Genomic DNA, 26647 nt, shown 5'->3' with positions numbered 1-26647 from the left:
TACGCATGAGGCCAAGATAAGTGTAATATTCTTGTTGTTCATGCTACGGTACCCAGGTTAATGCTACGGTACCTAGGTTCATGCTACGGTACGTTCACGCTATGGTCCAAAACGTTTTTGGACCTATGACAACCTCAAACAGAGCTATTCTAGTTTTCGACAGGTGTTACTACTACTCTGAGTTATCTCATAAGACTATGTTCATTTCCATTTCTTTGTCATGCACTCTTGGTGGCTTATTTTACCGGCTTTAGCTTTTCACTTTCTTAGTCCTAGAATTTTAACACGGAAGTTGATTTTGTCATACTTGGGACGTGGCGGCCCTGGCAGTCAGCTTTTATTAAAAGTATTTAGTATTCAGTAAAATACACAAAACAATATGTATAATTCATTATTTTATTCAGCATTTCCAGATCAATTAAAGTTACAGGTCAAAACTGTTCTTGCATAGTTACAGTGTTGTATAATGAGCCTTAAAACCACGCGCAGAGCTTAAGTGAGAAGCCTGGAAACGAATATTGGCTGCATTGCCTGCGATCTTTTTGGACAGTGGTTTAGTCATGCCACAGTACTTCCCTACTTGTTGTCGGTGTTGAGAGTCGAGGATTAAGAGATAGTCATAGGTACATGTAAGGGGGGAGTCATCGATGGCAAAATCCTCGAATGTTATGAGAATCTGTTGGATGTCTGGCTCCGCCTGGATCTCCCAGTCACAGACCTAAAAAGGAAAAAACGAATAAGACTAGTCTGATACCCATATAACGTCTATTTATTCCTGTGAACTACTTACTATTCTGTTAGGGTAATGTGATAGGTAATTAGGGCTTTAAAATGTTCCAGTATTCCCCGTCAACTCTCCTCCATAAGCTGAAACAAAGATAAACAAATGCTATTGAGAACCGGGCAGGTAGGTCATCCAGCCGACATAGATATCATGCAAGCAGCATACATGTGATATGTAACATGCGGCGAGTCAACCTTGGCTTTCATGACAGTCACGCATTTTTCCTGTCTATATCTATTGTCTTCTCCATATTGAAGTAAATACAACGACACTACCATGGCAGAATTTCTACAGGGTAATTGGCTATGGACTATTCGGCACGAATACTAAGCCTGCAAATAACGATTAATCGTTATAGATATTTTTTGCAAAAACTCTGTTTATTTTCTTTGGAATCATCAGGTTGTGTTGGTGTTATGGTGAACTTCCACACTGTTCTTGTTGGTGTACTGGCTGGGCTCATGTTGATCTCGTAGACTCACATGACTTATATTTGTAAAGCAATACAGTTATTCAATGGTCACGCAACAATGAATGTAGACACACTGTTATATGAAGAAACCAAAATGTCAAAGTTTTGATTTCACTTGGACTATTTTGACAACGCCTGTTTAGTATTGACCTGTATGTCGTGACAGAAACGGCGTGACATTACAAATAGATTATTATGAAGAGAGGTTTAAGCGTTTTTCACAACCTTTTCAGTAGTGTGTGACTATCAGTTACTAGTTGGTCTACAAGTCTTGTTAAAAGTAGCTAGTGATCATGTTGTTAGTAGGTCAGTGAATGATCCAATATCATTAATAAAACTATACTCGAGACTATATCATGAGTCATCTTGTGGTCTTTGCTTTCACATCACATGCAAATCACCTGTTGAGACAAGATTTCTGGGTTGGTGCGATACTACTGAAATATAGCCCGCCAAGTAACGCTTGCTCACCTGAGAAGGGATGGTTTTCAAAAGACTAGTACTACGAGCTAAAAGATCACACAAGCTAAGATCTTTTACCATTTTATTGTCTTGTTGGAGTACACAAATGAAAACTCAAACATATTCATTTTGTTTACAGAATAAAGTAAGATAAAACAGATTATATTTTACAACCACCACTCCCCATGCGGGGCTCTTCCGTGAGGTTCCCTCCTCACGCACTACCACTACATTCTATATTTACTGTTTTGCTGTAAATTCCGTTGCTTCAATAGACTGTACTTAAACGCCACGACTCGTATAATTGATGAGTTTATTATTCTTGATCCTTGAACTATTATTCGATCTGAAAATACATGCATAATTCTCATAATACTTTCATTCTATACAAATTCATTTACTAGCAACTGTACTTACTTCTGTTGCGGGTATACAGTTCTCTTGTTGTCCTGGTTAGCGTTTTCTATCTGGTTAGCCTATAGTATCTTGACAAGCTCAGTGCTCGTACATCTATCTCTGAAACAACTCCTTCTGACTAACTACACGTGCTCATTTTACCTCTATTTACTTAATGTCAATCAATACCAATCAATCCAATAGAGAGAGTAATTAATGACTAACTTTCCGCAATATCTATTGCAATCGTATCTTGACAGTTAATAACATTCAAATCACTAATATAATTTTATAAACGAAACATTTACAATATACAACACTCAACTCACATGTTGCTTTTTACGGAAGGAAGAAACTGGAAATCCCGGAGAAAACCCTTGTGGCAAGGGATCAAACAAACTCAACGCATCAAACAAACGCATCAAACAAACTCAATTCACTTAAGATCCAGTCTTGAGCCTGGGCTCGAACCCGGACCACAGTGGTGAGAGGCCACCCATGCTATCCTAGTACAATGAAGGCATTCAATACAATTCAGCAATAAGAATAAGAGTGCACTTTATCTTATTGACAAGGAATTACATTGGTCAAATGATGGATACCATTCCATCCTCAGGCCTCACGTGACCTGGTGAAGTAGTCACGTGACCATTACAGCAGCCAAATCAGCAGCAGGTCGAGGAGAATGATGGAAAACGTGAGACTTGCTTTACCAACTACAGAACCTGAGATGAAAACCAAGTAAATTTGTAAAAGGGAAATAAAGATAAAAGCAGTTGTTAACTTTAACCATGTCACGTGATTATCGATGACAGACTGATACTGACCTGGAGGTTGGACGTCAAAGATCTGACAGTTACTAATATCTTCGGGGTGTCTGGGACTTGTGATGTTCTTTTGATGCAGAAATAATGCTGGCCGGCGTCTTTAGGTTGTACGTCATGGATGGTCAAGGTGTGATCCTTGAAGCCATCCATGTTAGAAAAAACGTACTTTCCTTTGGATGAGTTATCTGATAATAATGAGAGAAAACAATGCGTTAAACTCTTTGGAATGAAAAACAAAATGTTTGATTTTTACATCCACAACGGTAATAGTATCTATCGAACTACAGGTCCGTCCGTCCGTCCGTCCCATCTATCCGGCTTACTCCAATCCACTCCCCATCTCTTCTATCCCATCTATTCATTCATTCATCTATTTATAACTTTAGTATGAATGACCGAGATGTCATCGTTGAGCAGGTTTTTTCTTTTCCATTCGGTCACCAGTGGATTTCCCTGAGCAGTGCACACAAGCCGCTTCATATTCTTTTCTTCTTTCTTTTCAGGGAAAAATCTAGGCTGAACTACAGAAATAATTCCAGTAACGATCATGTTGCTGTAAGTTTTTTTTACCGATGTTTTCTACAGCAATGTATCAGTACCCATATGAGTAATTGAACTGACCTTTTACTACGATAATAGTTTTCGTGATGTTTCTCTTTCTAATTCCTCTCAGCAGGTACTCCAAGTAACAAGAATATGTACCACCCACATCAGCTAGGCTTACGTTCAAAACCAAAGGTTTAATTGATGAGAAATGGGGACAATAACTTGCGATTACAACCCTTCCATCTTTTGCCCAGGTAAACTTGCCGATGGTTGTCATTAACGGGCCTTTTTTATTAAAGGTGACATTACAGCTGAGTTGAATTCGCTCCCCAAACTTTGCTGTTACATTGCCAGAGGCCTGAACTATAGGAAACTCGCTTCCTGTGGGTAAAAATGTAACGATCCGTCATGATTTGGATCTTTCCAGGTTGTGATTCGATGAGAATTGAGAAGTACTTACTCTCAATAACAGTGACAGTGAATCCATATTCATGTTGACTACCTCCTGTGTGTCCTTGGCATTCATAACGACCATTTCTTGAATCATCATTCATTATGACTTCATTAAAATGCAGAGTCACACGTAACTTTCTTCCACCATCTAGAAATATCAGCAGAGTTTGTTAGGTCTCTCTCTTGATGTGAGGGTTTTTTCAATAAGCTGTGCCGTCCTGACTTTGATAAGTCAATTGTTTCAGGTTTCGATGTGTGAGTTAACCTTCCCCTGACTTTGGTCAAACCAGAGGTTGTTTCAGGTTTTGATAAAATTTAAAATTTTTATTTTGGTCCAACCGAAGTTTTTTAGTGCATTTTGCATCATTAGAATTGAAAAATATTATGATTTAGGCAATCTCTTTGAGCTCATGATCACTAACCCAAGGTTTCATTTTGATAATAGATGCGTCCATCAGGTCCTTCATCTCTTATGAGTTCAACGTCACCAAAACGACTCTTCCTCACAAATATTATCTCATCTGGATTGGAAACTGTGTCTTCCACTACGCAGGTAACTTTAGCCTTTTCATTTTCAATAGCGTACAGATTATCTGGATAAGGAGCGACTATCTTAGGAGCACCTATAGTTGGCAAGATAAGAATGATGGTGTTGGTATAAAGCTGTTGCCAGAATTCTATTCTTTACGATATATACGTACGGACACGTTTGAAATCATGATAAACTTTTATGAGCAATTAAATATCTGAAATCCGTTCTCGACATTTAGTGATCCCGATAAGTTCTGTTCAAAAAACATTCTGGGCAAACGAACATGCACAAATAACCCTTCATTACCTATACTTGCTCCAGACAGACAGACAGGAAGTATAGTTATAAAAACACCAAAAAATAGGCTAGAAAAGAACGTCAACATTGAGGCGACTCATATCTACATATAAAAACAAATAATCCCTGTTTTTGGATTACAGTATTTGGTGATTTTCCTGGTACAGGCTTTCACTTAATCGTGGTTGGATGTGAAATTGAAAAGTCTAATTCCATGCAGTATTTACGGAGCCCTCTAAGGGCCATGCATTCTATTAAATTTTGGTCAAGTTTTTAGTCGAGTTTTCGGTCGAGTTTTCGGTCGAGTTTTCGGTCGAGTTTTCGGTCGAGTTTTCGGTCGAGTTTTCGGTCGAGTTTTCGGTCGAGTTTTTGGTCGAGTTTTTGGTTGTGCTTGGATTGCGCATGCTTGAATCGAAGAATGCAGGCTCAACCGGTGCTCAACATCACGTCGTTCACAATGGCCGGGATGCAAGAGGTTCAAGATTTAGAGCAAGATCAGTCTATAAATCAGGTAAATATAGCTTAAATGAACCAGAAATCCATATGAATTTTGTGTCAAGCATGAAGTTAGTGTAAAACGAAATCCTAGAGGTCGATCAGGTTTCTCTTTTCATCCAGCTACTTCATGTATTAACTTGCGTGAGCAAAGTCCAAATATGAATTCGAAAGTTCTAGAACAACAGGCCGGGGGATTCAAGGAGGGGACGGTGCTTCCCCGTTTTGGGATATTGTTTCGCATAAGTTCAGAATACCCGGCTAATGATATGCATGCATACATCAATCCCTTATTGTTCTTCCATTGTTATTGCGTCATTCTCAAAGAGTGAGTTGTATAGGGGCCGGGTATTCTGAACTTTTATTATGCCCCCCCTTAAAAATCTCTGGATCCACCCTGAACAAGTTGTATTTTAATAAGTGAGCTGATTATTTACTTCATGTTCAACGATCTGAATAACTTACATTATTTTGTAGCGACCTAGCTATGAGTATCAGGCTCTTTAGGGTTGTGGATTTCTCCTTCTCATACCGAGGGCCTGACACTGATCATGCTAGAAGTGACCTGTTATTCTTAACTATTAATGAACACAGTATTTTATTTTGTTATAGGTTAGCAATTTTTTAAGAGAAACATTAAAAGTACATCAGTCCGTAATTGAAAAGTTTCGAAATGAAAAGGTTTGTTCATTTGTTTTGTACTTGTAAAGCATATTATTACGTTCACTTTTGGCAGATTAGATTCCCCACAACATTCTCTATGATTTCTTTCTACCCCTTTATTGTTATTTGGTTTTCATTTTTACAATAATTTATGCTTTAGGTATAATAGAGCAATCAAGCATCTAAACCATTTTTTTGTTAAGCTTTATGGACTTATTTTACAATACATCTCATTCAACAGATGACATTATCAGCTGTGAAGCAAGCTAGTGACCATGACCTCAAAGAGCTTGGCCTCACTCAAAAGGGTGATCGTCTGAATATCACAAGATATTGTGAAACAAAGTTGAGCAAAAATGAAGAAACAATTGAAGAAAAGAAAGTTCTACTGGCAAAGATTTTAGAGGGAAATAAGTTTAAGAGGAAAATGGGAATCTCCGATAGCCAGCCATCTAAAAAAGGAAGTGGAACCAGTGGCACAAAGAAAATACAATTGGGTTGGTTACATTTCCAGAAAAACACAAAAAGATATTTATCAATAAGACAGTGCAAAGGTGGTGGAACTAGAGAGGTTACTTTTTCTCTTGATGCCACTGATCATCAAATTATTGAAACAGCAAAGGAAATTTTTTTCCCAGATGGTGTAAGCTCTTTTGGTAAGGAATGTGTCATTTGCACTGGCCAATTATAAACAAGAATTGATAACAGAAGTCTGAGTCAATGGCTCCAAGTTACCCTTTACGTTACAGAGGTATATCATATCGACCAAACTGCCAAAAGTAAGGCTTTATTTAGCCACAAAGGTCACTCATGAAACCAAGGTCAAGCTACAAGGACACAAATGTGAGGATGACAAAGAGGATGATGATGATGATTGTTATCTTTACCACTCAGCACTAGACATTGCTGATGATAAGATAGAAGCTCCGTATAATAACCAGAAGGAGGATGACCTGGACATCATCTTTGCTACAAACCAGTTTCAAGAATCAACAGAGACCAGAGACAACTGTAACCAATCAATATCTGACCTTGAAGCAATGCGAACACTTAAGGCAGAGCAAGACAAGTCTTTCCAGGAAAGCTTGGCTGCTGACCAAGCAAAGGAGAAGAAGAAGCTGGAGCAATTACGTGAGGTTGAGGAGCAAGAAAAGCTAAAAAATGCACGAACTGCACGAGTACCAGTTGAACCAGAAGAAAAAAGTGATGCTGTGATGCTTCAAGTGCGCCACATAACATTAGGAAATATCAAGCGCTTCTTTAACCAAAGTGATCAAATGCAATCAGTTTATGACTGGGTAGGCTCAAAAAGTCTCCTTCCTATGCATTTTGAGCTGTCTGATTTCACTGGTCATGTATATTCACCAAGCCAAAGTGTAAGAGATAGTGAAAAGACCACACTAAATATGGTGGCTTGTGAAAATACTCCCTCATTAGATGACAGTGACATTGATTGGTTTGGTTTTGGTTCTTCCTCAATTGCCGATGACGACACTCTGCCATATGATTCAATACCTCCTGCTGGGAGTGAACCTCCTGATCAAATTCTAATAGAGGATGATTTATCACAGTAAGTAGGATAAAATAATTTCTATTCCACACATTTTAAGAAAGATCAAGATGACTGCACTTTCAAAATATAACAAAACTATTCAAATTGAGTTGCCGAGATAAAGAAGAAAATTTCAGTGTGACTATGGCTCCAAATAACTGCAATTAATGGGCTATTCCTGAGAGTAATAGGCCATGTCAAATTTTTATTGACATAATCATTTGTGGCAAATTTCTGATGACACTGACTAACCAGAAAATTGCTACTCACAATCTCATCTCTGGAATTGTCAGTTACTGGACAATGTATGCATTATTTTAAGTATTTATATTAATTTTTAGTTCTTGTGCAATCACTAATTTGCATGTCACACACATTTTAAAGTCTGTACCTTTGATTACTATTTTAAGGGTTCCAGCTGCCACACCAAATAGGAGAAGAGACAGTAGATGGTCGGTATGTACAATCTTTTAACTTGTGGGTTTGTTTGAATTCCACATTTTGCCAACTGAAATCTATTTTCAAACTGTGTAATGCTGTTTCTAATCCCTTAAATCATTTATAATTACTTTTTAATCTAATCATTTATCCATTATTCAACTTATTCATTTACTGTAGTCATACTCACTTTTTCACTTTTCTTTTCATTTTGTTTGTCCATTCCTTGTTTATTTATTTGTTTGCTTGTTTATAAAATATAATACATTTTTTTCCCTGAATTTCTTGAATTCTTTTGCAATTATTACTTATTAGTGTTATATGGAAAATTGCAATTTACACAATGCATTACCAAATTGGTCAGACACATTTTGTCAAATTTAATTGGTAAATTATTTTGTTCATAATGTTCATAATGTTCTGCTTTTTGTGGCTGCACTGTATGCTCGCCCATTTAAGTTTTATTGTTATTATTATTACTTTTATTTCAATTATATGAGGTTGCCTTTTCTTACTTAATAGGATCCTGGTTTCAGGTTTCGACAATCACTCATTCCACAAGTTGAGAATGACTCAACAGTAAGTACTCATTCTTCTTCTTGTGTTGAATTGAAATAGATTAAGTGATTATATTACAAAGTACCTTATCTAAAAATTGTGACCACTTTCCTTTCTTTGTGTCCAATAAGCATTTAGATAAGTTGGCAACATCAGAGAATTTCCTGGTTCTGATTAGATGACTGTGTGGTCAAAGCAATTTATACAAAATATGCAGCTGCATGGTCCTACTTTTGTACTTTCAGCTGTAAGAATTTGCAGCAAAATTTATTACCTTGCCAGTTATCTCTTGACAGCCCGTTATGCCCAATTATAACGCCTACTAATATAAGTCATTTAATTTTCATTATTGTTTGTTTTTGTAGGTAGATGTGGCTTCTGTGGCTAGTGACAGCGGGGACATCCAATGTATCCAGGAACTTGAAAATCAAGTTGATGGTAAGACCTGCTTTTGATCTTAATCAAAACACTGATTTGCTTTTAAATTCATGTTACAAATAAGTGTGCTTTACTGCGATTTTCATAATTACACGGACACCGAAGATTCGAGTTGCCCGTTGGAATTTGCTTTTTCACTGCCGCCAGTCAAAAGCATAAAAGGTACCGACTGATTATCATTGATTGACGGCAGCGAAAACACCGTTTTGCACGTTAATATTTGAACTTCACTGTCCACGTAATTATAAAAATCGCAATAATGAGGAAAAAAATCTTAAGTACTGTATAACTAAGGGTTTTTCATACTCAATACAACAAATTCTGCAAGCTTTTCAAATGGCTATAAAAAACCCAGGTGATCTGAGGAATTCGAATTCGCCAATCAGCCTGTGTTATGTGGTCAGCGGAAAAAAACATGATAACTTGTGATCGTTTAGTTGGTCTAAAAACAAAATTACAGATATGGCGCGAGAATCAATTGATTCGAAACTCTACACTTTGTTGGCTAAAAATTCAAATTATTCATCAAGAAATCCTATTTTATTTAAGGTGCGTTTTTTACGGGCGGTTTTGGGCGTCGTTGGATTTTTCTTTCAAGAGTGTGAATAACGCCTGGGACATTTTAGAAATCACCTGACTCCATCACAAGACACATGGTCATACACAACCCAGAGGAGACTTGTTACTATTCTTTTTTAAGACTGAGTATTTTTACAATAAGGTACCAAATTATGAAAATTTACCCCTAAAAGGTGAAACAACATCTATCCCCTTTCCTATCGGAGTCTGGCCCCAGGCTTCTAGTTAGCATCCCACACTCATAGATAAGATATTTTTGTTACATGTTGATAAATTTCATATCCTCAGCAACCATGTAATATACTCCATATATCTTTTGTAGAATGTATGAAATCCCACAGTGTTCATCGTTTTTGTATTAAAGAGGACCTTTTAAGATTGTTTGCTGACCCTTCAATAATGAACCAGGTGATTGATTGGGCTATCATAGATGAGCAAGGCAGGAAAGAAAAAGGTGTTGGTTCAGGTGTACAAAGAGACATTTTTTCCTTGTTTTGGCAATCAATGTTTTCATCTTTGACAGTTGGTGATGTGGAAAAAGTACCCAGCATACGGCATGACTTTCAGAAAAGTAAATGGGAAGCCATTGCACGTATTCTTGTATATGGCTTCAAGCATTGTGGCTATGTACCAATATGCCTATCACCAGTTTTCCTGACATCATGTATACACGGGGAAGAATCCTTAACAAAAGATGATCTTCTAACATCCTTCAGCTATTACATCACAGCCGACGAAAGGGAGGTGATGCAGAAATGCTTAGCTGGTGAACTAGAGTGCAACGATGAAGATGTCCTTGATTTATTAACCAGCTACAAATGTTTCCGGCAACCAACCAAACAAAACCTCAAAGTCATTTTCCATGAGCTTGCTCATCAAGAGATGATTCAAAAACCACAATACATAGCTAAAGCCTGGGGTCCAATCCTCAATGTCTTAAAGAGAGATGGAAATTTCTCTGATATAATTAGTATAAGAAATCTCTTTCAAGCTAAAAGGCCAACAGGGAAGAAAGTTGTAAAAGCACTCTGTCCAAAGATCAACAATGACAGTGAAAAGCAAAGCTTTGAGTTTTTGAAGAAATTTATCAAGTCATTGGAAATCTCGTCACTTAAAGTGTTTCTCAGATTTTGTACAGGAAGTGATGTGCTGATCCATAACAAAATAGAAGTTACCTTTAATTCTTTAGATGGGGTTAGCAGGAGACCTATTGCACATACTTGTGGGCCTCTTTTGGAGGTTCCATCAACATACCTATCTTACAATGAGCTCTCTGAAGAGTTTACCTCTATATTGAGGGACAAGCAGTCATGGAACTTTAATATTGTTTAGATCTAGAAATGATGTATAGACAAGTGTAAATAACAAAAACTTTATGGACACTAATCTAGAATAATAATAGTGAAACAATATAGAATGATATGCTAAATGTTGCAGTTCAGTTATATTTAACTGTTGTTTACAAATTCAAGGTGTTAAAGCATGATATTGCATCGAACTTTGTAGTTATTGTATTTAACAAAAATTTTAGAAATTATTCATCACATGTCAATGTGATATTTACCATTGAAATCAACATGTTTACATTAAGTATTAGATGTTTTTGTAATTGGTATAAAATAATGTTAATAAAAGTGTTTCATCAAGTACTTTAATTTCTTGATGAAACACTTTATTACATTATGTTTACATTAAGGGTGGATCCATCAGAGGGGTGTGTGTGTGTGTGGGGGGGGGGGGGGGGGTCCAACCCCCTTGGAGCAATTTTCCCCCCTATTTTTAATAAAGCCTATGATAAAATGAATGTTTTCTTTTTTTGATTCTATGGGTTGTACCTCTCCCTGGGCTGATTGTGTGCCCTTCACTCCTCTCTGAAAAAAATCTTGGATCTGCCCTTGTTGCTTTTTCATTGAATTTTAGCACAGTAGAAATACATAGTTGTTGCAGTTGAGCTTATATAAAGTTGATAACATTATTTGATTATATCAAAACTTGATTGTATTAATTGATGACTGTACAATTATTGCTTGTTACTTAATTCATAATGGATTTGAAATAATTGATAATTTAAGATACTTATATTCTATTTTTAAAATGTGAATGTGGTTCTACAAACAATTGAATTACAACATAATAAAGTAATACTGAGGTAGAGCTAAAATGAAGTGAAATCAATAAGCCATTTGCAGCTGGAGGTAATGTGACCCCACCCCTCTTGAAATCAACACTGGAGTCAAATAATTTTAGGTTGTTTGTGAATAAGATGTTGGGTAATTCTTTTTTTTTTTTTTTTTTTTTGTGGCTTGTGCTATGACTAGTCATATACTACAAATCAGGAGCAACAAATGGAACCCTAGAATCACCCTATTAACACAAGAGAAATGAAAAGTTAGTCCGTTTGGCATCGGCTTAAGTAAACAAACAAAACCAAGAAAAACGTAATAAACATATAATGTTATCTTGCTCCAAAGATTTGATTATGAAATAAAAACTGTCTGGCACAGAGAAATATTCTCTAAAATGTAGTTAAAGTTTTTCAATGTCATCAATTATTGTTAAATACAACTGCTTTGCATCATCATGGCATTGTGGCATTTGCAAACCCTTTTCATGCATAATAATATTAGCCAATTGGCTAAATTCTGGTGAACAATTGAGTCGATGCGAATCACTGCACAAAGATACCTCACATAGTTGAAGGTCAGTGCTGTCTCTGGCAATTTCAGTTTTGAAATCTCTTGTGCCAGACTGGTTAGGCTGAAAATACAAAATGTCAGGTCTACCACCAGGGGAATTCTCCCTTGTTGAAGGTCTGATTCTGTGAAGGTTCCAAAGCTGGGCAGTCTGGTGGAGGCTCTTTCTTATCAAATCCATATAGCAAAAGGTCAAGCATTCTGTATGAATTATATTGACATCACAATATAAACCTCTTCCTCGTAGTTCCTTGAAGTATTGTATCCACCAATCCGTAAGTCCTCTCCTTAACTGAGACCACCAAGCCTCTATCCTTTGGTTTGAAACCGACTTACCGTACATGTAACTTTTCTCTCCTGAAAAGCAATCATTTGAATTGCGGCGGAGAAATTGTTGGATACCACTTACATGTACATTTTCAGTTCCGTTATCAGATCTCACAACACGTGCAGTGCCACCTACTTGGCGAACACAGTCAACAAAATATCTTGCCACTACTGATGGGTCGTTGTTGGTCGTGGTCACTTCCAGCCACATAACTCGCCGGCTATATCCATCAATACACCCGTGAATGCAAAACCCGAAGGGTTTAAGCTTGTCATAGCCATCCATATGCCACAAGATATTTGGCCCCCTTCCGTTATACTCACGTCGTCTTAGCCTATGCCTCCGGCGAGCATCCACTCCCTCTGGGTCCATAATATTAAGAGCAAGGCGTACTGTTTCTTTATTTACAACAATGTGACGTTCTAGCTTAATTTTTTGCCATAGAGCTCTATACCCAAGTATCCTGCCACTACATCCCAGCTCTTGTATTGCACTTAGAACTAGTTGTAAATCTGTATTTTGCCTTCTCCTTAGTCCTTTACGAGCTAATATTCGTTTAAGTTGGCGAAAACTTAGGATAATTCCATGAGAATTAAGGAGACACGACAATATTTCCATATAGTTGAAACCCGTTTCAAAATACCTTTCAATGAGGTCATCCCGTGAAAGCTGTGATGCAGCAACTAAGGCTGGATATGAGTCAATGACGGATGCTACAGGAAGGACACAACAGCTAGCAATGAAGAAGAACAAAACACTTTTGTCGAAGTTGGCCATTGCTTCAGCTGTGTACTGCTGGCTCAGTACAAGTGAGGTCAAGTAAAACTCGACCGAAAACTCGACCGAAAACTCGACCGAAAACTCGACCGAAAACTCGACCGAAAACTCGACTAAAAACTTGACCAAAATTTAATAGAATGCATGGCCCTTAGAGGGCTCCGTAAGTATTGCTTCCAAACCTGTGGCTTCTAAAGCGATCTCAGACAGTGTTGATAGGGATCTCGATCCTTTACAGATCTGAAACGCTTATATTCAATAGACAGAGATATTCAGGCTGTTGAAGAGTCGCCTGTGTTATTGCTTTTGGTTATCCATTTTAACACTTACCTTGAGCAGAAGGATTGAAGTACAACAATAAAAGGACGAGAGTATGTGGACCGCGTGGCACTAATGAAATAGTAGAAGATAATATAGGTAAGTTGTAGTGCTTGGGAACGAGGTTATTCCGGGCGAAAGCCCTTGGAATTAAATTCGGAAAAATTAATTTCCGACCTCGCTGGGATTCGAACCCACGACCTTCGGAATTGTACTACCGATGCTCTACCAGCTGAGCTAGAGGTCAGACTGAGAGCAGGCCGGGGTGAAATAGATGTTAGGTCGCGGTAATTATGATGCAAAGATGAGAGTATGTGGACCGCGTGGCACTAATGAAATAGTAGAAGATAATATAGGTAAGTTGTAGTGCTTGGGAACGAGGTTATTCCGGGCGAAAGCCCTTGGAATTAAATTCGGAAAAATTAATTTCCGACCTCGCTGGGATTCGAACCCACGACCTTCGGAATTGTACTACCGATGCTCTACCAGCTGAGCTAGAGGACGATAAAAGGACAATAAAAGGACGACAAAACTCGTGGTCATCCGCAGGGATTCCATGTCTGTGTCTATGGAGCGCCATCCCTAAAAAAATTCCGGTTTCAAAAGCTTTCCGAATTTGCTCTCCGAATTAGTTTTTGAGTCCAGAATTATTTCGAACACGACCGCAAAGAATGATGGGTTCGGACTACGCTCGTAATATAATCGGACGAAAATCGGAAAGGTTTATGTCAGTCGACAATAGTTCGGAAGCATATCGTGCATCTATCGTCGTTCATTAGCGGTTATTTCCATAGTATAGCGTCAGACCCGCATGTTTAAGCGTCGTTTTACTGGTAGCGTATTCCAAGTTCTAAAAACTTCTAGCAAATCTTTATATATTTAAATCGTTTAGAATATTTAATATCATAATTTTCAAGATTAAGTTTTGTATATATATTCAATAATAATCCTACACGTTTTCAAGTTCTTTTCCACATCAAAACATGGCCACCAACAACCCAACTGGTAAGCCCTTAAAAATTTCTTTAACTTTTTCCTTTTATTTTTGTCCACTTTTCTGGTCTTAATCCAATACGATCCTCTGTGTTTCTACTGTTTTCTTGTTCGTTTGTTTGTTTCTTCAACGAAGTAAGCTGAAGCTTATATAAACTTAAATTTAAATGCAGCTTGACTCTCTGTCAAGATGACGAACTGGACAAACTTGGATTAAAGAATGTATAATAACAACATTCAATTTCTTTAAAAACTTTTTGGAATTTTTTTTTTTTTTAGGAAATTGGGTTTGTCGGTTGTGGCTCTTGCTTCCTCCACCTCTATTCTTTCTTTACGATTATTGTAATTAATTTTTTCTTAAAACCTTTGAAATATGATGAAAATTTTATGCATATTCTTTCTTTCTTGTTATAGATGATGGTATTGTTGAGTTCACCTCAAGTGTTTGTACACTCCTGAATGAGGTAAGCAGTGAGAGGCAAAGCATCATCCAAGATTCCAATAGATGTGAGTTTTTTGCCAACCGCCTGCTTGCTGCCCTCAGCCACATATACAACATTGTAGCATTCTCTCAGAGGCAGATACCAGCCTTCAGCGAAGACACCATTGATGAACTGAAACAGCTCAGAGACAACCTGAAAAGTATCTACCAGGACTTGTACTCTCTACCTGTCATGGGCAGCTACTCCTATCGTCCTGTGGTTCGCAGAACTGTGCAGCGTGGTAGGCCCTCCTTTGCAATCACTGAAGAGCAACTTCAGTGTTTGCGAAGTGAATTCAATAGCTGGGCTGACATTGCAAGAGATCTTGGGGTTTCAAGACAAACCATATATAACAGAAGAAGAGATCTTGGTTTTACTCTTGAATTTGAGTGGTATACTCAAATTAATGACAATGACCTTGACTCAATAGTGAGGGAAGAACTCAGACTATTTCCACGAACTGGAGAAACAAATCTAATTGGTTCATTGCGAAGACGCCGGATTTTTCTTCAGCGATGGAGGGTCCATGAATCAATCATTCGAGTTGATCCCATTGGAAGAGCAAATAGATGGGCACAAAGGATTGTGAGAAGACCCTACAGTGTTCCGCATCCCAATTTTCTTTGGCACATTGATACAAGTATGAAACTTATTCACTGGAAGATCTGCATCCATGGTTGTGTTGATGGATTCTCCAGATGCATTCTGTATCTAAAAGCCAAAACAAATAACAGAGCAACAACCGTCCTACAAAGTTTTCAAGAAGCAGCAGCAACATGGGGACATCCCTCTAGAGTCAGGGCAGATGATGGCGGCGAGAATGTAGCTGTTGGCGAGTATATTACTTGGTTCAGGGGAATGGATCGTGGCAGTTTCATCATGGGGCCGAGTGTTCGAAACACAAGAATAGAGAGACTTTGGAGGGATGTTGGAGAGGGCGTCATTGCAGTGTTCAGACACCTGTTTACCTACATGGAGGCGGAGATGTTTTTGGATCCTGGACAAGAGCTGGGCATTTTTGTACTTCATTATGTCTTCATGCCCAGGATTCAACGGTCATTGGATTCCTTTAAGGAGAGGTTCAACTACCACTCATTATCTACTGAGGGTAACAGGACACCCCGACAACTTTGGGCTTCTGGGCTTCTTAGCAATTTCAACTCTACAAGCTCTGGAGTCAGAGATTTATTTGACAATCCTGATGATATTGACTTTTATGGTGATGACCCAGATGCCCCAATGCCAGATCCTGATAATGAAGTTGAAGGTGTCTCCATCCCTCCTGTTACCTTCCATCTACAAGAGGAGTACCTTCAAGTGTTGAGAGATACATTTGTTCCACTTGAAGAAGATGGAAACTATGGCATTAATCTCTTCCTTCAGGTCAAAGAATTCCTTACAAGGCTGAACAACTTTTAGCCTTTTAGCCTTGTGGACTTCTATCTTTCCACACCAATACAGCCCAGCATTTTCCTTTTGATCAGCTTGGTATCTGCAGGAAATCCCTCCAAACAATAAACTTTTAATGCTGCCTAGCGTTTACGCTAGAAGGTCCCAAGCCCTTTAGAAGCAGAGGGAAAGTTTATTGGTATTACCTTGACCCGTTCATTTTCAGGCATTTATATTATAGAAACAACTTTCATTAGGACTCACTCAATAATCTAAACATAAATAACAGATCAATATGAAGTTTGTTTTCAAGTGCAATGCACAGATTTTTGCTTTAATTTGTATACATCAAAAGTTACAGAATGTTTTGTAACAACATAGAAATACATTTGAGAATATAAGTAATGATTCTTTAATATAATAGGTTAGGGCAAAGCAAAACAAAATAAGATCAGGCGGTCAGTTTATGGGGGAAAGTGAGTTGTATAATTCAATACACTGAATTGCCAACAATTTGGCAATTAATAATAATAATAATAATAATAATAATAAAACTTTATTTAAAGAGGGGACACACAACAGTTACAATAAAACACATCGTACTGAAAACCCAGTGGCCCTCTGAAAATTAAAACTATAAAAAACTAAGAAATACTAAAAAATACATAATCGAAAAAAAAAAAAAAAAATGGAAATGAATCAACAAAATTTAACAACAAACTAAACGTGAATAAAAAAATAAATAAAATTAAGGAATCTCTAATAAAAAAATAATAATAATAACGTAAGACGTTTCCTCCAAGCTAAGAGCACCGCAGCACAGCTCCACTCCAAGTCCTCAGGCCGCAACCTGGAAGACTTGGGGTGAAGCTGGCACGGAGCCCCCATGACTCAGAACAAACGCCTTACATCGTTACTAAAATGAACATGACTTTCATACAAATAATCTAATAATCTAATAAAATGTTAAACTTTCTTTCTGATATCCTAAGTACTTAACGTACAAACCCTTTTTGAGGCCCTTAATTGATTGTGATTGCTTAATGTCTTTGTTCATACTGTTCCATAATTTAATGGCTCTAACAGTAAAAGTTCTACCACCCTCGGTCTGTCGATGAAAGAGGGGGCACCTAAAATTATATTTCTTAAAACGAGTATTTCTATTATGTATATCAGCGTTCGTAAGAAGGTTTTCATTCATATATTCAGGGGTCTGTCCATTAATTCTCTTATACATAAGTGCTCCGATAGTAATAAGTGTTTCTTGATAAAATGGTATCCAATCGAGAGAATTGAACAAGTCTATCGATCTAGAGTTCATATCTGCTTCTGTGATAATCCTTGCAGCCCTCTTTTGAAGACGGAATAGTCTATTAAGACTATCTGAAGAGCATGATGACCAGACAGGAGAAGCGTAACTTAGAGTTGGTTTTATAATAGTACTGTAGTAGATTTCCCTTTGTGAACGCTTCAGATACGGACTAATCCTTCGCAGAACACCAATACGCTTAGATACCTTAGATGATAACTCCTCGACATGTGCTTCGTAAGTTAAGTCATCGTCTAAGACCACACCAAGAAGTTTATGCTTTTCAACTTGTTCTATATTTGATCCATTGATTGTTAAGTTGAATTGGGATTGTTCACTGTTCATGCGTTTCCGTAGGCGTTTACCAGCGACAAGCATGGCCTTTGTCTTGCAATCATTGACAAATAACTTATTTATCCTAGACCACTGACTGATAGAACTCAAGTCCTCATTCACCTTGCTAGATAACACAGGGCTATTTACCTTTGAACTTAATGATAAAGTAGCATCGTCTGCGTAGATTGTTACTTTCGAGTTTGGAATGTAAAGTGGCATGTCATTGATAAAGATCAGGAACAAAATTGGTCCCAAAATGGAACCTTGTGGGACACCATGCTGTATCTCTAGAAGAGAGGATGTTGTAGAGTTCACTTTAACATATTGTTGTCGGCCAGATAAATATGAGGTAAACCACTGAAATGCCAAATCCTCAAATTGGTACATTTGCAGTTTTCTAAGAAGAATACCATGATTAATGGAATCAAAAGCCTTTTTAAAATCGATGAATAACAAGCCGGTGACTTTGTCACTGTCCATATCAAAAAGGATCTGATCGGTAAGATGAATAAGCGCAGTGGCAGTTGAATGTTTAGCTCTAAATCCTGATTGATATTTGTAAAGAAGGTTAAATTCTTGAAGGAATGAGTTCAGTGACTTGGCAACATGCTTTTCAAAGATTTTTGAAATAACAGATAAGACGGAAATAGGACGGTAATTACAGCATTCCTCACGTGGCCCAGCTTTGTGGATTGGACTAACCTCGGCTATCTTCCACTGACTGGGAAAGGTGCCTTTGGCTATCGATTTATTGAAAAGCGTGGAAATAGGATCAGCTATCACAGGGGCAACCAGTTTTAGGATCTTTGTACTGATTCCATCAGGGCCTGTTGCTTTGTTAATAGTGAGTTTTTGAATAAGATCTTTAACTTCCTCACATGTTATAGACGGTATTTCAAAGACATCCTCTTCCCCAAGCCTCGATGATATGAAATATCTTAATTTATCATCAGTGAAGTTATTGTCATTACACTGCAATTCATCGGAGAAAGTTGAGGCGACATTCACAAAAAACTGGTTCATAGCATCCGCGATGTGTTTTGGATCTTGGATTTTTTCATTGTCAATCTTCAACTCAGAAATCCTTGTTGATGTTTTTGCTGTTCCATTTAACACTTTTATTGTGTTCCAGATTCCCTTTGGGTTTCCTTTATTCTTCTCAATTGTCGTCCGAAAATAGTTTCTTTTAGCTTTCTTGATAAGATTATTAGTCTTGCATTTCAAGTGCCTAAACAATGTCCAATCTTTAGGAACATTTGTTTTTCTAGCTCTTTTTAGGCATTTGTCTCTTTCCATCATTGTAGTTTTGATTTCTTTATTGAACCATGGGGGTTGGAATCTTCTTTTAATTCGTTTACTTTTCAGAGGTAAATGCTTATCCAACACGCTATTCAACATCTTTTCAAATACCTGTAACGAATCGTCGACGCCATCGTTTGTCCAAGCTTCATCCCAAGGGACTGATGAGAGTGCAGCAAGTAACATATCAGGATTAAGGTTTTTTGTCACTCGGTATTTGCATATGGTATGATCTGCGTTCTTTGTTGATCTAATAAACTTTCGTCGGCAGAAAATCGGTAAATGATCTGATAGACCAATATTTGGAGTTATAACATCAGAAATGTACTGAGGATGCGATGAGTAAATGTGATCCAGACATGTTTTAGATGATGGTCTTGTAACACAATTGACGAGTTGAACGAAATCCAAGCTCTTGAGTACTTTAGCCAGTTGATGTTTCTTGTAACTTGGCTTCAAAAAATCCAAATTAAAATCTCCAACGATGTGTATTTCTCCTCTCCTTTTGATGTATGCACTTTCAATGTTTTTCCCAAGTGCCAAATCATATTGTTGGTCTGCTGACGGTGGACGATAAATAGCACCGAATAATATGCTCCTTTTTGAATTAAAGGGATTTATGTTCAACCACAAAGCTTCGATATTGGTCTGATTTAGTGATAATTCTTGATTCGATATTAGATACTTAGAAACAAAAGCCAATATTCCTCCACCTCTTTTAGGTCCATCTCGGTCTTTCCTGTAGAGATTATAGCCAGGTATCGAGAAAGTAGCGTCGTCGTCAGATGGCTTTAGAAATGTCTCGATAATAAAGAATACGTCGACCTTAGATGAAAGAACAAGGTATTTGATTTGTTCAAATTTCGTGTCCGTGAGTCTATTTATGTTCCATTGACCAACTCTGATTCCAGTGGAAGGCAACTGTATAGAGGCAATTGAAACTTCGCCATCTTCGTTGATTTTACCCTGGTTGAAGCAACTAGATCCTTCCTTGGGTCCCGGGTTCAGCTGAACATCGCCAGAAACAAAATTTTTCCTGATGGAAGAGTCAGTGAGTAACTGGAATGTTAAACATGAGGTCGAAGAGTGATATTTCGAAATTCTTGACAAGAAGAACCTTCGACAAGTTTTCGGGTTTCCGCTGGGATAATAATGATTACTACGGCCGAGAGCTCTACAACATGTTGACGATAACTTTCGAGAGTATTTGGAAGACTCTGGTGGACTATATTGTACAAACAGGACAAGATAAAAAATAAACCACACGGAGCACCAAAGAGCGTGACCGACCGCCATGACAGTTCACACAATTCAAAATTAATGCATTTAAAAAAATAGTGACATCTGTATATTAAGTCAATTATTGTGTAATTTAGTATTAGTTAGATCTAATTCCTTGTCATGATAAAGCAGTAACTATATATATGTTCAACAAAATTTGAGAAATTTCTAAAATGTCCAATATTATGGCGAATGAAGATCTAGCATACTTAAACAATTCTATGTTAAAATCAACTAATAGTTCAACTTTAAACAGATATATCTTATTACAACATGAAAAAAAAATCAAAATGCAAATTTTAATACACAAATTATGTCAATTTGATTGTATTGCTTTTTCTTGTCCAGTAATCCTGTCACTTTCAATGACTTGTTTCTTGCCAACTTTGTCCATTCCCATCTTGCTGATTTTTTTTCCATTTCACTTTCAAGAATCAGCCTGAAATAATAATTGAAATAATGACATCAATACTTAATCCTTTATAAACAGCAGGACATTAAAAAACAGTTTTTTTTAACAACTCGTGTTCTTTGCTCTGAGCTAGTTATACCTCAGTGCTTTCTGTTCCCAAACTTTCAGAATAAATCACAATTAACCTAGTCCCGCATTATGACATTAATAACTTGATTGATTTTGTGACATGTTTTAAATTGATCTACATACATTCCACTTGTGTAACTCAACTGAAGACCAATTTTGCTTTCGATTTTGATGTATAGTTCCATCTCGCTTAAATAAAAATTGACGGAGTTGGATGGAGTCTCGAACGATGGACTGCAGGCCACTTTATGTAATTTATCCAGTCTCCATTGCAGGATGGGGTTGTCATAGATTTCAATCGTAGCCTGTTAGAACAATACATTGATTTGTTAATTATGTACATGTACGTATAGTCATTTCCAAAAACAATATTTGTATTTTTGGAAACCCTTTTTTGGACTAAATGTTACGATAAAAAAAATTGATACAATTTTTCTTATGTTTGATTTGAGAACAGACCATAGAAAAGTTACATAGATTTGTTAGAATTGAAATAGAAAAATTAAAAATATCTTTGAGAAAATTTTCAGACTGATTTCCCTAAAACGTTTTATTAAATTTTTATCATATAATCAGTATAATCCAGACTAGAATATCCCTCTAAAGTATTCATAACATAATTAATTATATTACAACTTCATAACATGATCAATTGACAAGTTAGAACTGCTGATTTATTCAATAACTGACTAGATGGCTGCATGATGCACTTTGCATGTTGTTAACCATTAATAGACAGTGAAGCTATAAGGTAAGTACATACATAAGTGGCACAAGGGCAGATCCAGGGGGTGGGAGGGTGTTCTGGACCCCCTGTCATACCTGAGAGTTAATTGGTTGTTTCATCCTAAAATTCAATCTTGCTTTACGGTTGAGATTAACTTTTACATTTGGGTCCCCCTTTCACCATTTCGATGCCCCTCCCGAAATTTTCTGGATTGTCATGATATACATTGTCATGATATACATGATATACATCATTTTATGGTATGATGTATAGCTGCTTTAAACTGTTTGTGATTTGAAAATACAGTATGCTCACATGCTTATAAACACACTTCTACGTGTAGTAATTACCTTAGAACAGTGGATTCAGAGCATCTGTTTGGGCACTCGGTTTTTCTGAATGGGCATGAAGTGTTGGTGTGCTCATCCATGCACCTTGCTGGCACCAGAGCTCTACATTCTTGGCATGATTCTTTGCGGAACCGACATTGCTGCTGATGCTGCTGAAGTTCATAGGCATAAATGACTGCTTTGCAGCCACCAAATTTGCATTTCATCAGCCTCATTGCACAGTTGTTTTTGTGCTCCTTCAGTTGATCCACCTTCCCCGTCCACTGGCACATTTCAGCTGTAGACACATCACTACCAAGTGAGGATGGGCATTTAACTCTCATTCTTCCAATGATGTTTTGCAGTGGCCTGTTTTTGGTTGGCAGTTGGCCACCAATGTAAGCCCTGTCTAAAGGGCATTTGTAGAAGATTCTTTTCATTGCTTCCTTTAGACAGGTTTCACAAAATGAATGGCCATCTTTGCAGACTACAGGTTCATAGCACACAGCAAGACTGTAAGAAAATAAAATACAAACTATTATGAAACTGATTGAAAACTGTTTGCATGCATATTGGCCAGTTGCAAAACGAGCAAGGGACTGGGTCCTAGTTTCAAAAACTAATTAAATTAAGGTTCCTGGCAAAATTTATCCTTATACATGAAGAACAACATAGGGCAAGCTCACTGACCAAGTTTCATAATGTTTGACCTCATAGAAACAAAGTTATGAGCATTTGAAATTTTTTAAATGTGATCGAATTTTCAATTCATACTAATTTTGTGAGTATTTTCCTTTTGAAAGGGCCTGTCTGTGAAATAAGTCAAATTATTGAGACTCGTTTCCAGTCCCCTGCTCGTTTTGCAACTGGCCAATTATTTTAAACAAGAAGTTTGTTTTTCTGTTCACCCATTTAAGTGCTGAGTAACAAAGTAAAAAAACTGAAGGCTAAAACAAAAACAAGTGATTGCAAAAAGACTGAGCATTTTGTTTTGTACATTTTACTATTGCTTACTTGTTAGGGACAAGTCATTTTATTTTACAGGCAGAGTGGGGCTGGTGTATTTTGATTTTCATACCCCTCCCCAAAAAATTATCCCTTCCCCCAAAAATTATTTTTCTTAGCCCTGTCCATTACGGAGCATAAAAAATGCCACCCATCCCTGTAAAGATCACTGATCCCTATATTGCAAATAAAGTGTATGATTTTTTTGTTTTTGGGTTACTGATTTGTTATCTTTAGGGGGAGCTGAAAACCAAATATAGAACCCAGTCTTTTTTGGTATATTTTTAGGTTGTTGAAAGATAAGACACAATAGAATGTTCATGGCTATCGTTTGGTTTTTTGATCTCTTAGGGATCAAAAAATTGTAAAGCATACCCATAAAAACTAGCTGCGTCACATCCGGAATTTTCTTCGTTTACGACGAAAATTCCGGATGTGACGCAGGCTAATGAAAACGAACTTCTGGTTTCTATCCCCAAGCTTTTAATTAAGGAGTCTCCCCTCCCCCTGGCCTTTTACGGCAAAATTACTGTTCTACACAATAGGTTTTAAATAATGTACCATAACCTACAGCGGTAAAAATCTATGAGAAACGAGATATGCATTGTTATTTCAGTTTTGTTACAATTATTTAGGTAATTTTCTGTGTGATGTGCGTCATTGTTATACTTCTTTTTGGAAAGACAAACGTCAGATCATGTTTCAAACTTACCAAATTGGACATATTACATCAGGATCAACCTCTTCTAGGAAAATCTCCTTCGGGTAGCTTTCGCATGAATTGCTGTCCACAGTCATTGTCGGTCAAGGAAGCGTCTGAAGGTTAAAACTGGGCTTACTGGACATCCGAACCAACGCGAACCAGAAGATAACAATAGAACGTGGACATTAAGTGATATTTGATATGTTTACAAAGTACGCTGCCAAACCCATTTTTAAAATTCCTAAAATCCCAATAATTGTTTTGATCTTTCGGCTTCATTCATTTGTTTATTTGAAAATTTACCACGCTTTCCTTGTCTTTAGCATCGGTTTCTGCAAATCAAAGTGATTTCATGTAGTAAAAACGCTTAGAGTTCCATTTTATATTTTCAAAGATATCGATATCGGCGCGCGCTATTTGATTTCCAGGAAATGCATGATTGACATCTGTCAATAATGTTACATGAGTTTTTTTGTTGTTTAGCAATTGGACACTAGTATTAAGTATCAGATGCATCGTGCTTGTTTGTGCTAAACATCTCTGTGGAGGACTTTGTATTTACCGTAATCTTCTTCTTTCGAACCGTGGATAAGATCTTACAATTTTCGTTATGGTGAGTTTCCTACTTTTGAGGTGTATCAGGTGGTTTGTCGATTAGGTTTAGTATCTTTAAATCGTGTAGTGACTCGACGCCATATCTAGATCAACTATTTATTATTTACAACTTAGCTAATTATCATACATGATTAGTTGCTATGGATACTACATCTCTCCCTTTCTTCCAAATGTCCATGTGTCTCCTTCGTATGATTACTGAATCATATAACCTAATTACTGTCATTGCTAAATACTGTTATCTTTTTTTTTTTTTCATGTTCAAGTACAATAAAACTCAACTATAACAATGCTCCATGTCCTCTATCCCTAAGGGTACATATAGTAGTCTTCAAACTTCTTGGGTCTTCGTCTTTCCCTTCTTGGTCGGCTTGCTTTCTCTCCTTCATCTTGTGGTTTTTCTCTTTCCACTCGCTCTTCGGTTTTCTCCTGTTTAACTTGAGTCATCTTTGATGATTTCTCCTTCAGCTCCGCTTGTTTCTTTTCGTTGTTCGGTGGTTTCTTCCGATCCTCATGACTTTTGGTTTCCCTCAGAATTCTCTCTCTAGGGTCTTCCTGCTTGGTGTCTGTTGTCGCCTTCGGTTCTTCCTGGCTTGGTCCAACCGTTTCTGCTTCATCTGCTGTGTTGATGACAGTGTTGACTAGTTTGAAGTAACTTGCGTCCCGACAAACTGTGCGTCCATCTGTTGTTCTTCTTGCTGTTATCTTGGATCCTTGAATATCGCAGATTGTATAGAATATGGGTTCATATGGTGTGCTCCATTTGTTTTTCTTCTCTTGTTTGACTAGCACGTAGTCTCCGAGTAGCAGTCTCTTTTCCTTTGTTCGATTGTTTTCTCTCTGCACTTTCATCTTCTCCTTGTATCTTGCGTCGTTCTTGTTTATCTGTTCGTCTTCTTCTGATGTCTGTTTGTTGGGTACTATGTAATCGAGCTTCGTTCTTACAGCTACTCCCCTCATCGCCTCGTAGGGTGATACTGCTGTTGCTGGATGTGGAGTTGACCTGTATGCGGTGAGCATGTCATGAATTGCGTTCTGACTTTCTAGTTTATCTTTGCCTTGTAGGTGCGCTATTTGTTCTGTTTTATTCAGCATCTGCATAAACCTTTCAGCTTCTCCATTCGCTCTAGGGTGTAATGGTGTTACCTTGTGATGTTGAAATCCCTCTTTTCTTGCGAAGTCTTCAAAGTCTCTTGAGTTGAATGGTGGTCCATTGTCGCTTTCTATCCTCCTTGGTGTCCCGTATGTCGCAAATACATGTTTCAACCTCTCTTTGTTGGTTGTGAAAGAAGTTGATGATACTCTTTCTACGACAGGGTATCTTGTTCTTTTGTCAATAATGACTAGGTTGTAGTGTCCGTCAGGATAGGGTCCACCATGGTCCAGTGATACAGTGTCCCAGGGCTTGTCTGGAATACTTGAAGCCTTGATTGGTTCTGTTTGTTTGTCTTTCGTTGCAACCTGGCACTCGTAACATTGGTCAATAGCGTTGTCTATCATGTGATTCATATACGGGAACCAATACTTCTCTCTTAACATTCTCTTTGTCTTTGTCTTCCCAAGGTGTCCTAGACTGTGTCCTATCTTCACTACTTTTCTTTGAAGAATCTCTGGTAGTACAATTCTTTCCTCTCTAAAGATCAATCCTTCCGCTGTTGATAGTTCTTGCTTGATGTGTGTGTAGGGTTCTATGTCTCTGTCTTTTCGGAATTTCTCCCAGTCACCTATCGCTATCCTCTGAGATAGTTTCTGCAATGTCTTGTCTTTCAGTGTCTCTTCTCTTATCCTTTCCAGAACTACTGAATGCTCTGCTTCTACAGTCCATTTGATGATCTTCTCCGTGCCGTCGTCTTCTGTCTCGGGTAATGGATGCCTGGAGAGGTAGTCTAATGGGTCGGCTTCGTCCTTTCCGGGTTCATAGATCAGTTCATAGTCTACATCTTGCATCTGCATAACCCACTTCTCAATCCTTGGAGGCATATTGGTCTTTGTCTTGTTGAATAGTGGTAATAGTGGTTTATGTGCCGTGA

The 26647-nt window shown here is 37.6% G+C and overlaps 6 protein-coding genes, 1 long non-coding RNA gene and 1 other non-coding gene across 8 annotated transcripts in view; 3 read left to right on the top strand and 5 right to left on the bottom strand.

Moving 5' to 3' along the window:
• Window positions 1-378: 378 nt before the first annotated feature.
• Window positions 379-3215, bottom strand: LOC148906652 (uncharacterized). Its single transcript, XR_016121454.1, has 4 exons — window positions 2942-3215; window positions 2444-2839; window positions 791-867; window positions 379-718 (listed from the first exon to the last, which is right to left on the bottom strand). It is a non-coding gene; the product is annotated as an uncharacterized LOC148906652 (long non-coding RNA).
• A 318-nt stretch (window positions 3216-3533) lies between these two features.
• The window catches only part of LOC148906642 (uncharacterized), a 53012-nt gene continuing 29898 nt past the window's right edge, over window positions 3534-26647 (bottom strand). The window contains exons 2-4 of the mRNA XM_089038093.1: window positions 4363-4563; window positions 3948-4088; window positions 3534-3868 (exon numbers count right to left, since the gene is read on the bottom strand). Of these exons, the coding sequence (XP_088894219.1) occupies window positions 3534-3868; window positions 3948-4088; window positions 4363-4563 (677 nt within the window). The remainder of the gene's footprint in view (window positions 3869-3947; window positions 4089-4362; window positions 4564-26647) is intronic.
• Window positions 5227-6619, top strand: LOC148906651 (uncharacterized). Its single transcript, XM_089037652.1, has 3 exons — window positions 5227-5280; window positions 5877-5945; window positions 6169-6619. Exons 1-3 carry the CDS (start codon window positions 5227-5229, stop codon window positions 6616-6618), a joined length of 573 nt encoding a protein of 190 aa, XP_088893778.1. The 3' UTR covers window position 6619.
• Window positions 6968-10867, top strand: LOC148906650 (uncharacterized). Its single transcript, XM_089038512.1, has 5 exons — window positions 6968-7497; window positions 7890-7935; window positions 8440-8496; window positions 8841-8913; window positions 9815-10867. The coding sequence occupies exons 1-5, from the start codon at window positions 6968-6970 to the stop codon at window positions 10822-10824; spliced, it is 1716 nt and encodes a 571-aa protein (XP_088894638.1). The 3' UTR covers window positions 10825-10867.
• On the bottom strand, window positions 12019-13290 carry LOC148906649 (uncharacterized). Its single transcript, XM_089037651.1, has one exon. It carries the CDS (start codon window positions 13288-13290, stop codon window positions 12019-12021), a length of 1272 nt encoding a protein of 423 aa, XP_088893777.1.
• Window positions 14038-14112, bottom strand: Trnac-aca (transfer RNA cysteine (anticodon ACA)). The gene has a single exon. It is a non-coding gene; the product is annotated as a tRNA-Cys (tRNA).
• LOC148906647 (uncharacterized) lies at window positions 14592-16502 on the top strand. Its single transcript, XM_089037650.1, has 2 exons — window positions 14592-14613; window positions 15016-16502. Exons 1-2 carry the CDS (start codon window positions 14592-14594, stop codon window positions 16500-16502), a joined length of 1509 nt encoding a protein of 502 aa, XP_088893776.1.
• LOC148906646 (uncharacterized) lies at window positions 24915-25998 on the bottom strand. Its single transcript, XM_089038528.1, has one exon. The coding sequence runs from the start codon at window positions 25716-25718 to the stop codon at window positions 24927-24929; it is 792 nt and encodes a 263-aa protein (XP_088894654.1). The 5' UTR covers window positions 25719-25998; the 3' UTR covers window positions 24915-24926.

This window comes from Actinia tenebrosa, unplaced genomic scaffold (genome assembly GCF_029948245.1).
Source record: "Actinia tenebrosa isolate PJP-AT-01 unplaced genomic scaffold, QUT_ActTen_1.0 PGA_scaffold5__44_contigs__length_20552954, whole genome shotgun sequence".
In the NCBI taxonomy this organism is placed as follows: domain Eukaryota; kingdom Metazoa; phylum Cnidaria; class Anthozoa; order Actiniaria; family Actiniidae; genus Actinia; species Actinia tenebrosa.
Note: the sequence above shows the minus strand (reverse complement) of the source record. Positions and strands in the feature narration are given on the sequence as shown.